We start from the raw sequence: 12,029 nt of genomic DNA, 5'->3' as shown, positions 1-12,029 counted from the left end.
TTATAATGACTGGACCAAGGTGCAGCGTGGGATGGTTCCATCCTCTATTTCGAAGTGAAACTCAAAGAAAACAATAAATCGCAAAACGAAACATGAAGCTACTATAGTGCTCACAGGCAACTATACATAGTCAAGATCCCACAAAGCACAAAGGGTAAATGGCTGCCTAAATATGATCCCCAATCAGAGACAACGATATACAGCTGCCTCTGACTGGGAACCATACCAAGCCAACATAGAAATATAATCATCTAGATGACCCACCCTAGTCAAGTTTATAGTCAACAAAGCAAGTTTATAGTCAACAAAGCAACCAGGAGTCATGACGCAAATATCATGAGACAAATATTATAAAGCACAAGAGAAAAATATAACAACTTCGGGCTAGCCATTGTAAGATCAGTAACTCGCACCAGCAGTGCCTGTGTGCTGGAGGTGAGCAAAAGCTCAGGAGAGAGGGGGGAGTGTGGTGGGGTACCTGTACCAGACAGGGGGAGACAGGCCAGGGCAGACGGTGAACAGAGAGGAGGGAGTGTGGTGGGGTACCTGTACCAGACAGGGGGAGTCAGGCCAGGGCAGATGGTGAACAGAGAGGGGGGAGTGTGGTGGGGTACCTGTACCAGACAGGGGGAGACAGGCCAGGGCAGACGGTGAACAGAGAGGAGGGAGTGTGGTGGGGTACCTGTACCAGACAGGGGGAGTCAGGCCAGGGCAGAGGGTGAACAGAGAGGGGGGAGTGTGGTGGGGTACCTGTACCAGACAGGGGAGTCAGGCCAGGGCAGAGGGTGAACAGAGAGGGGGAGTGTGGTGGGGTACCTGTACCAGACAGGGGGAGTCAGGCCAGGGCAGATGGTGAACAGAGAGGGGGAGTGTGGTGGGGTACCTGTACCAGACAGGGGAGTCAGGCCAGGGCAGATGGTGAACAGAGAGGAGGGAGTGTGGTGGGGTACCTGTACCAGACAGGAGACAGGGCAGAGGGTGAACAGAGAGGGGGAGTGGGTGGGGTACCTGTACCAGACAGGGGGAGTCAGGCCAGGGCAGATGGTGAACAGAGAGGTGAACAGACAGGGAGACAGGCCAGGGCAGAGGGTGAACAGAGAGGAGGGAGTGGGTGGGGTACCTGTACCAGAACAGAGAGGGGGAGTGTGGTGGGGTACCTGTACCAGACAGGGGAGTCAGGCCAGGGCAGATGGTGAACAGAGAGGGGGAGTGTGGTGGGGTACCTGTACCAGACAGGGGGAGTCAGGCCAGGGCAGACGGTGAACAGAGAGGAGGGAGTGTGGTGGGGTACCTGTACCAGACAGGGGGAGTCAGGCCAGGGCAGAGGGTGAACAGAGAGGGGGAGTGTGGTGGGGTACCTGTACCAGACAGGGGGAGTCAGGCCAGGGCAGATGGTGAACAGAGAGGGGGAGTGTGGTGGGGTACCTGTACCAGACAGGGGGAGTCAGGCCAGGGCAGATGGTGAACAGAGAGGGGGAGTGTGGTGGGGTAACAGACAGGGGGAGTCAGGCCAGGGCAGATGGTGAACAGAGAGGGGGAGTGTGGTGGGGTACCTGTACCACACAAGGAGACAGGCCAGGGCAGATGGTGAACAGAGAGGGGGAGTGTGGTGGGGTACCTGTACCAGACAGGGGGAGTCAGGCCAGGGCAGATGGTGAACAGAGAGGGGGAGTGTGGTGGGGTACCTGTACCAGACAGGGGGAGTCAGGCCAGGGCAGAGGGTGAACAGAGAGGGGGAGTGTGGTGGGGTCCTGTACCACACAAGGAGACAGGCCAGGGCAGATGGTGAACAGAGAGGAGGGAGTGTGGTGGGGTACCTGTACCAGACAGGGGGAGTCAGGCCAGGGCAGATGGTGAACAGATCGCCAGGTGGAATCCAAGCAGCAGTGCAGCAGGCAACAGGAGTAGGTGTCACACCCACTTAGCTGTTGTGAAAGCAGCAGCTACACTTCCTGGGGTCCACACAAAACATGAAACACAGCATGATACAGAACACTAATAGACATTAACAGCTCACAAGGACAGAACTATATACATTTAAACATGGCCTACATATCAATACATGCACACAAACTATCTAGGTCCAATAGGGGAGAGGCGTTGTGCCGTGAGGTGTTGCTTTATCTGTTTTTTGATCACCCAGGTAGATTTCTTGTAGAAAATCCCAGCTAGCTAACGTAGCTGGCAAGTCTGTCAGTCTTTTTTTTCCACGTGGAAAAGGAGGCTGTTAGCTAGCTATATCTTTTCAGTGTCGGCGAATGGTCCTTTACAACATCCAAACAAAGTTTACCCTCGGTAGTGCTTTCAGAAAGTATTCGTAACCTTTGGCTTGTTCTACATTTTGTTCCTACAGCCTGATATATGTTATGTTTTTGTTATTACACACAATACTACGCAATGACAAAGTGAAAACATGTTTTTTGGAAATTCTTGCAAATGTGTTGAAAATGAAATACAGAAATACCTAATTTAACAAAGTACACCCCCCCCCCACACACACACACACACACACACACACGCACACACACACACACACAGTTAATAGTTTGTAGAAGCACCGTTGGCAGCAGTTCGAGTGGTGAGTCTTTCTTTCTGGGTAAGTCTAAGACAAGCATATCCATAACATGATGCAGCCACCACCATGCTTGAAAATATGAAGTGGTTTGTTTTTTTAACATTTAATTTGATTTCACCTTTTATTTAACCAGGTAGGCCAGTTGAACAAGTTCTCATTTACAACTGCGACCTGGTTGAGATAGAGCAAAGCAGTGCGACACAAACAACACAGAGTTACACATGGGATAAACAAACGTACAGTCAATAACACAATAGAAAAGTCTATATACAGTGTGCCAATGGTTTTGGATTTGCCCCAAACGCAATGCTTTTGTAATCAGGACATAAAGTTAATTTCTTTGCCACATTTTTTGCAGTATTACTTAAGTGTGTGGTTGCAAACAGGATGTACATTTTGGAATATTTGTATTCTGTACAGGCTTCCTTTTCACTCTGTCATTTAGGTTCATATTGTAGAGTAACCACAGTGTTGTTGATCCATCCTCAGTTTTCTCCTATCACACCCATTCAACTCTGTAACAGTTTTAAAGTCACCATTGGCCTCATGGTGAAATCACTGATCAGTTTCCATCCTCTTCTGAGTCAGGAAGGATGCCTGTATCTCTGTAGTGACTGGGTGTATTGATACGCCATCCAAAGTGTAATTAATAACTTCACCATGCTCAAAGGGATATTCAGTGTCTGCTTTTTTCCCCACACATCTACCAATCGGTGCCCTTCTTTGTGAGGCATTGAAAAACTTCACTGGTCTTTGTGGTTTAATCTGTTCTTGAAATTCACCACTTGATTGAGGAACCTTACAGATAATTGTATGTGTGGGGTACAGAGATGGAGTAGTCATTCAAAAATCATGTTAAACACTATTATTGAACACAGAATATGTCCATGCAACTTATGTGATTTGTTAAGCACCTTCCTACTCCTGAACATATTGAAGCTTGCAATAGCTAAGGGTTTGAATAGTTATTAACTCAAGACATTTCAGTTTATTAATGTTTTTACATTTTCAAAACATTTCTAAAAGCAAAATTCCGCTGACATTATGGGGTGTTGTGTTTTAGATGAGTGACATAAAATATCAAGACATTTTAAATTCAGGCTGTAACTACAAACTGTGGACAAAGTAAAACCGTACTTCCTGATGGCACTGTATGGTATGTGCCAGATGAACAAGGCTCATGGTGAATTATAGTTCTTTCTAAGTCATAAACTATTAAATATGGTTTCTCAGAATATTCCTATTCTAAGTTGTTCTCAGTGCCTTAGTCTCTTTCATTGAATTGGTTCCCTTGAACCAAGCAAGCGTACAAATTGATGCTCCGCTAGAATCAAAGCAATCATAGACTACACAGTGAGTTCCCGGGATCTTTGTTGAAAGACACTGCTCAACGATGCATTGTATTGTACTCCTATGGGCTCACTGGAGCGAGCGAGTGTTTCCACATGACCTGCACACCCACACAGACCTCATCAGAGATGCGGTGCTGCTGTAGGTGATAATTCTATCAAGACTATCAGAATGCACGCAACCTGTATACGAGAGACTGTATATAGACCCACAAGTAACAGAAAGCAATGGGGGGGGGGGCTGTGTGTGTCTCTTTTCTTTTTCTAGTACAATGCATTCTGTAGATAATTGATATGAACGGCCAGGAATGTATTCAACTTACAACAAAGAATGTTTGTCATTTTTGTTGTTGTTGACATTTTAGAGGGGTTGAGGTTGATCACATCAGAATGACACTGAGAACCCATAGCTGTACTGTCAAGAGTCTGAATAGTGAGCACCTATTGCCAAGGCTGTACCAAAGAGATTAGGGGTCTCAACTTACTGTTAAAGTTAGAATAGTAGAATACACAAGGTGCAATTACGATTTTGTTTTGTGCATCAGCAGTTTAACGTTTGATACTGTATGCCAGTCATATTCATACAATTAACCATGCTAGCTAACGGTTTTTAGATTGGTAAGTTAGTTTAGTTGCCAGCTACCTAAACTTAGTGGGGGGGGATGCACTGTGGCCCCTCATGAGTTCAGATTTTGCGGCCCCACCCCCATCAAAGTTGCCCATTCCTGATATATATCTGTCAGTACCTGTGTCTTTGTTCTCAAGTCTCGTAATGATGGTAACCCACGGCCGTACCTGTCTCTGTGTAACCCACGGCCGTACCTGTCTCTGTGTAACCCACGGCCGTACCTGTCTCTGTGTAACCCACGGCCGTATCGGAGTCTTTGTGTAACCCACGTCTGTCTGTCTCTGTGTAACCCACGGCCGTATCGGAATCTCTGTGTAACCCACGTCTGTCTCTGTCAGCTACCCAGTGATCCTGTCCATTGAGAACCACTGCAGCGTCCCCCAGCAGAAGAAGATGGCCCAGTACCTGGTGGAGGTGATGGGAGACAAGCTGGACCTCTCGGCCATCAAGGCAGATGAACGGGGCCGCCTGCCCTCCCCAGACACCCTCAAAGGGAAGATCCTCATCAAGGTAAACACTTTGGATTCACACACACACACACACACACGGTTCCTTCCCAACCGTAATAAACCTGATTCAACAAGCATTGTTCTGCGGCCTGCAATAGCTTGCCTGCATGGACACTTACCCTGTCACATCAGAGAAAGTAAGGCGTGGATAGGTTTGCACATTTTGGGGAATATTCAGAGGTGGAAACTTTTCATGGGAATTAACAGGAATATATGCAAATTAATAAAAAAAGAAACATCCCTTTTTCAGGACCCTGTCTTTCAAAGTTAATTTGTAAAATTCAAATAGATCTTCATTGTAAAGGGTTTAAACACTGTTTCCCATGCTTGTTCAATGAACTATAAACAATTAATGAACATGCACCTGTGGAACGGTTGTTAAGACACAAACAGCTTACAGACGTTAGGCAATTAAGGTCACAGTTATGAAAACTTAGGACACTAAAAAGGCCCTTCTACTGACTCTGGAAAACACCAAAAGAAAGATGCCCAGGGTCCCTGCTCATCTACGTGAACGTGCCTTAGGCATGCTGCAAGGAGGTATGAGGACTGCAGATGTGGCCAGGGCAATAAATTGCAATGTCCGTACTGTGAGACACCTAAGACAGCGCTACAGGAAGACAGAATGGACAGCGGGTCATCCTTGCAGTGGCAGACCACGTGTAACAACACCTGCACATGATCAGTACATCCGAACATCACACCAGCGGGACCGGTACAGGATGGCAACAACAACTGCCTGAGTTACACCAGGAACGCACAGTCCCTCCATCAGTGCTCAGACTGTCCGCAATAGGCTGAGAGAGGCTGGACTGAGGGCTTGTAAGCCTATTGTAAGGCAGGTCCTCACCAGACATCACCGTCAACAACGTCGCCTGTGGGAACAAACCCACCGTCGCTGGACCAGACAGGACTGGCAAAAAGTGCTCTTCACTGACGAGTCTCGGTTTTGTCTCACCAGGGAGGATGGTCGGATTCGCGTTTATCGCCGAAGGAATGAGCATTACACCAAGGCCTGTACTCTGGAGCGGGAAAGATTTGAAGGTGGAGGGTCCGTCATAGTCTGGGGTCGGTGTGTCACAGCATCATCGGACTGAGCTTGTTGTCATTGCCTGCAATCTCAACGCTGTGCGTTACAGGGAGACATCCTCCTCCCTCATGTGGTACCCTTCCTGCAGGCTCATCCTGACATGACCCCCTCCAGCATGACAATGCCACCAGCCATACTACTTGTTCTGTGTGTGATTTCCTGCAAGACAGGAATGTCAGTGTTCTGCCATGGCCAGCGAAGAGCCCGAATCTCAATCCTATGAGGGCTAGGTCCATTCCCCCCAGAAATGTCCGGGAACTTGCAGGTGCCTTGGTGGAAGAGTGGGGTAACATCTCACAGCAAGAACTGGCAAATCTGGTGCAGTCCATGAGGAGGAGATGCACTGCAGTGATTAATGCAGCTGGTGGCCACACCGGGTACTGACTGTTACTTTTGATTTTGACCCCCCCTTTGTTCAGGGACAAATTATTCAATTTCTGTTAGTCACATATCTGTGGAACTTGTTCAGTTTGTCTCAGTTGTTAAATCTTATGTTAATAAAAATATTTACACATGTTAAGTTTGCTGAACATTAACGCAGTTGACAGTGACGGGACGTTTTTTTTTTGCTGAGTTTATTAATACCATTTAAATGTAGCTGTTTGCATTGGATATACAGTCGGAGGTTTCCATACAGTTATGTTGGAGTCAATAAAACTTGTCTTTCAACCACTCCACAAATATCTTGTTAACAAACTATAGTTTTGGCAAATTGGTTCAGACATCTACTTTGTGCATGACACACCATTTTTCCAACAATTGTTTAGCCAGATTATTTCACTTATAATTCACTGTATAACAATTCCAATGGGTCAGAAGTTTACATACACTAAGTTGGCTCTGCCTTTTAAACAGCTTGGAAAATTCCAGAAAATTATGTCATGGCTTTAGAAGCTTCTGATAGGCTAATTGACATAATTTGAGTCAATTGGAGGTGTACCTGTGGATGCAATTCAAGGCCTACCTTCAAACCCAGTGCTTCTTTGCTTGACATGGTTAAATCAAAAGAAATCAGCCAAGACCTCAGAACAAGAAATTGTCGACCTCCACAAGTCTGGTTAATCATTTGGAGCAATTTCCAAACACCTGAAGGTACCACGTTCATCTTTACAAACATTAGTACGCAATTATAAACACCATAGGACCATGCAGCCGTCATACCGCTCAGGAAGGAGACGCGTTCTGTCTCCTAGAGATGAACATACTTTGGTGCAAAAAGTACAGATCAATCCCAGAACAACTGCAAAGGACCTCGTGAAGATGCTGGAGGAAACAGGTACAAAAGTATCTATATCCACAGTAAAACGAGTCCTACATTGACAACCTGAAAAGCCGCTCAGCAAGGAAGAAGCCACTGCTCCAAAACCGCCATAAAAAAGCCAAACTACGGTTTGCAAATGCACATGGGGACAAAGATCGTACTTTTTGTAGAAATGTCCCTTGGTTAAACGAAACAAAAATAGAACTGTTTGGCTATAATGACCATCATTATGTTTGGAGGAAAAAGGGGGAGGCTTGCACGCCGAAGAAAACCATCCCAACCTTGAAGCACGAGGGTGGTAGCATCATGTGGCGTTGCTTTGCTGCAGGAGGGACTGGTGCACTTCACAAAATAGATGGCATCATGAGGTGGATTATTATGTGGATATGTTGGAGCAACATCTCAAGACATCAGTCAGGAAGTTGAAGCTTGGTCGCAAATGGGTCTTCCAAATGGACAATGACCCCAAGCATACTTCCAAACTTATGGCAAAATGGCTAAGCACAGCAAAGGCATATTATTGGAGTGGCCATCGCAAAGCCCTGACCTTAATCTTATAGAAAATGTGTGGGCAGACCTGAAAAAGCATGTGCAAGCAAGGAGGCCTACAAACTTGACTCACTTACACCAGTTCTGTGTTGAGGAATGGGCCAAAATTCCACCAAATTATTGTGGGAAGCTTGTGGAAGGCTACCCAAAAAGTTTGACTGAAGTTAAACCATTTAAAGGCAATGCTACCAAATACTAATTGAGTGTATGTGAACTTCTGACCCACTGGGAATGTGATGAAAGAAATAAAAGCTGAAATAAATCATTCTCTCTACTATTATTCTGACATTTCACATTCTTAAAATATAGTGGTGATCCTAACTGAACTGAGACAGGGAATTGTTAGTAGGATTAAATGTCAGGAATTGTGAAAAACTGAGTTTAAATGTATTTGACTAAAGTGTATGTAAACTTCCAACTTCAACAGTATTTACCATATCATATGGAGACAGAAACATAAACCTTTTACCTTAATCATTTGCAGTGTCTACTTATGATAAGTCCTTCCAATGGAAATTAAAACAATTTAGTTACGAATGTAACTTTATTTAAATGAGGTAACTCTTCACATGGGATGATTTCAATGAACAACAAAAGGGAATATTGAATGATCCATCACATCTCCCAAAAACGTTTTCAACATACATCTGTGAACTGATAGTTTAGAAACTAAAGCTTTGGTTGTCTTCCTCTCAGGCTTCCATGTCTTCTCCCTGGTCCACCTCTTGAACATCAGACTCTGAGACCTCATCTTCACTGTCACTTTCCAACCTTGTTGAGGATGGCTCGTTGTCAGGTTCAAAAGCCTCAAATTTCCCCAGATGGCCACCATTTTGTCAACCCTTGTATTGGTCAGCCTGTTGCGTGCATTGGTGTGTGTGTTCCCAAACAACGACCGGTTGCGCTCTGAGGTAGTTGATGTTGGTGGGATTTGTAGGATGATGGAGGCAACAGAGGAAAGCGCCTCAGATCCACAAAGTCCCTTCCACCAGGTGGCTGATGAGATATGTTGGCACGACTGCCATATTGCATCTCCTTTCCAAAGCCCTTGCTTGGAAGTGCACTTTGCCAGACTGCCAAGAACCTTGCCCTCTTCCAGGCCAAGGTGGTGAGACATGGTAGTGATGACACCATAGGCTTTGTTGATCTCTGCACCAGACAGGATGCTCTTGCCAGCAGACTTGGGGTACAACATGTACACTGTAGCGTGTTTGGGCTTCAGGCAGAAGTCTTCACACTTTTTGATGTATTTCAAAACTGCAGTTTCTTCTGCTTGGAGCAACAGTGAAGTGGGCAGGGCAGTACGGATTTCTTCTCTTACATCGGGAAGCAGAGTCTGAACATCAGACAGGATGGCATTGTCTCCCTCAATCCGTGCAATGGCTACTGCTATAGGTTTCAGGAGTTTCAGGCTGCTTACCACTCTCCCAAAATACATCATGCAGGAGGATCCTCTTGATGGGGCTGTCCATATCTCTCCATTTCTTGGAGAGACCTTCCTCTACAGGAGACTGTCAAACATGATGACATCACCCCAACGGGTGTTGCTGGGAAGCTTCAATGTGGTGCTCTTTTTCTTCTCACTTTGCTTGGTGAGGTAGATTGCTGCTATAACTTGATGAGTCTTCACATACCTAACCATTTCCTTGGCTCTCTTGTAGAGTGTATCCATTGTTTTCAGTGCCTTGATGTCCTTGAGGAGCAGATTCAATGCATGAGCAGCACAGCCAATGGGTGTGATGTGAGGCTAGGACTCCTCCACTTTAGACCAAGCAGCCTTCATGTTTGCAGCATTGTCTGTCACCAGTACAAATACCTTCTGTGGTCCAAGGTCATTTATGACTGCCTTCCGCTCATCTGCAATGTAGAGGCAGTTGAGGCAGTTGTGTGTTTGTTTGTTGTCCCTTGTGTCTGGTGCTCTTGTAGAATACTGGTTGAGTGGTGGAGATGATGTAGTTAATTATTCCTTGCCCACGAACATTCAACCACCAATCAGAGATGATTGCAATAGTCAGCTTTCTCTGTTTTTCTTGACCTTCACTTGAACTCTGAACTCTGCATCCAGCAAATGAGTGGATAAAGCATGTCTGGTTGGAGGGGTGTATGCTGGGTCAAGATCATTCAGAAATCTCTTCCTATACACATTGCCTGTGAGCATCAGAGTGGAACCAGTTGCATACACAGCTCGAGCAAGAGATTAATCAGCGTTATTCTGACTATGTTCCTCCATTGAGTCAAAAAACCTTTGATTCCAGGAGGACCATGAACTGTTGCTATTGCTAAAGTGTCTGATTTTATCATTTTCACCTCGAATAGAAGTAGAGGGACTTTTGTCAGGTTGCTTGTTGTGAGCGCTGAGGGAACTTCATGCACATGGCCAGATGATTCTGCATCTTTGTTGCATTCTTCAAATATGATTTGGCTTGGTATTTGCAAATGTTCACAGCTTTTGCTAATGTACACAGCTGCAGTGAAATATCTCCACACAACAGATGGTGCCCGTGGCATTTTCCTGTAAAGATTAGATACAAATGAGTAAAAAAAATAGTAAAAAAATTCCATGTACAGATAAATAGTTAAGCAGTTAGATTAAACAACTTGTAAAGATAAATGTTTTAAAATGAAACCTATATGGAAATGTGAATGAACACTCCTCAGCTAGCAGGCTCAAGCAAGCTAAAACCCACATGGCAGCAAAAACTAACAAGCAGACATTGTTAACAAGTTAGAAATGATTTAAACACACTTTGCTGTAGGCTACTATTTACTAGTTAACAAAAAATACTGTATGTCTTATAAAATATATTCACCCCACCCAGTATTGTACTCAAAACTTACCAGAAAGCATGTAGTCCTTGGCTCAGACAGTGTAGTAGTGGGCTCAATAGCATCTCATTAGTGTGCAAGATCTTGAGAATCAGCTGCACATGTGATGGAAGAGTGCACTGCACATGTGATGGAAGAGTGCACTGCACATGTGATGGAAGAATGCACTGTTCATGCAGAGGATATCAATTCCATTGAATTGGGGATAGTTTAACCAAAATATGCCACAAGACCTAGAATTGCCTTATGGAAATTGTTCAATCTAGCTGACTTTAGGCCAGTGGATGGTGACAAATCGGTCCCCGTGCACATGTGATGGGTCCACTTCCCAGTGATGGAAGTTACCACACTGTTCTGGAAGAGTCACTGCACATGTGAGCGAAGTTACCACACTGTGGAAGAATGCACTGTACAGAGTTTCAATTCCATTGAAGCGGATAGTTACCAAAATATTCTGAAGACCTAGTCTGCGGATTAGCAGCGGATGGTTACCACACTGTTCAGAGTACAGAGTCTCGCCTCGCAGCGCTAGTTACCACACTGTTCTGAGTACAGTCTCGCCTCGCAGCGCTAGTTACCACACAAATAATTTTTACATACTGTTTTAATCAATTCATATGTACTGTATTCTACTGTGTTTTAGTCTATGCCACTCTGATATTGCATGTCCTAATATTTATTTACATATTAATTCCATTATTTTACTTTTAGATTTGTGTGTTGTGAATTGTTAGATATTACTGCACTGTTGGAGCTAGGAACACAAGCATTTCGCTACACCCACAATATCATCTGCTAAATATGTGTGTCCAATACAATTTGATTTGTTCTGAGTACAGTCTCACTTTGCATCGCTAGTTACTACACAGTCTCACCTCAGCACGTCGGCCCCTGACAGTCAGCCTCATTAGTCAGGAAGTAAAAAATCACTCTGATTTGGCCCTAGTGGGCTTCGGTAGTAATCATGTCCTTCATGCCCTCTGATCATGAAATGATGGTGACAGGCCAAATCAATATGGCCGACTGCTATCCAGGTACGGAGACGTGTGTCTAACAGACTGGGCCTGAGTATCCCTCCACCATCTGGAATCTGGGGCCCAGGCCCTGCTGTCGTGAATCCAAGCCCCAGTTCCGAAGTCTGCCTTGTGTTATGTACTGACTGCCATGTGGCCTCTGCCCAGTAGAGCTGCGTGTGATGGTACAATAACTGTTACAAGATCATTTGGAATGAGCTGAGGGGAC

General features: G+C 45.2%; 1 protein-coding gene across 1 annotated transcript in view; it reads left to right on the top strand.

The window, feature by feature from the left end:
* The window catches only part of LOC112215251 (1-phosphatidylinositol 4,5-bisphosphate phosphodiesterase eta-2-like), an 86,809-nt gene that overhangs the window by 33,397 nt on the left and 41,383 nt on the right, over positions 1-12,029 (top strand). Inside the window, exon 9 of the mRNA XM_042299729.1 lies at positions 4,891-5,062. Within this exon, the coding sequence (XP_042155663.1) occupies positions 4,891-5,062 (172 nt within the window). The remainder of the gene's footprint in view (positions 1-4,890; positions 5,063-12,029) is intronic.

Source organism: Oncorhynchus tshawytscha, linkage group LG16 (genome assembly GCF_018296145.1).
Source record: "Oncorhynchus tshawytscha isolate Ot180627B linkage group LG16, Otsh_v2.0, whole genome shotgun sequence".
NCBI lineage: Eukaryota > Metazoa > Chordata > Actinopteri > Salmoniformes > Salmonidae > Oncorhynchus > Oncorhynchus tshawytscha.
This window is presented reverse-complemented; position numbering and strand designations above follow the sequence as displayed.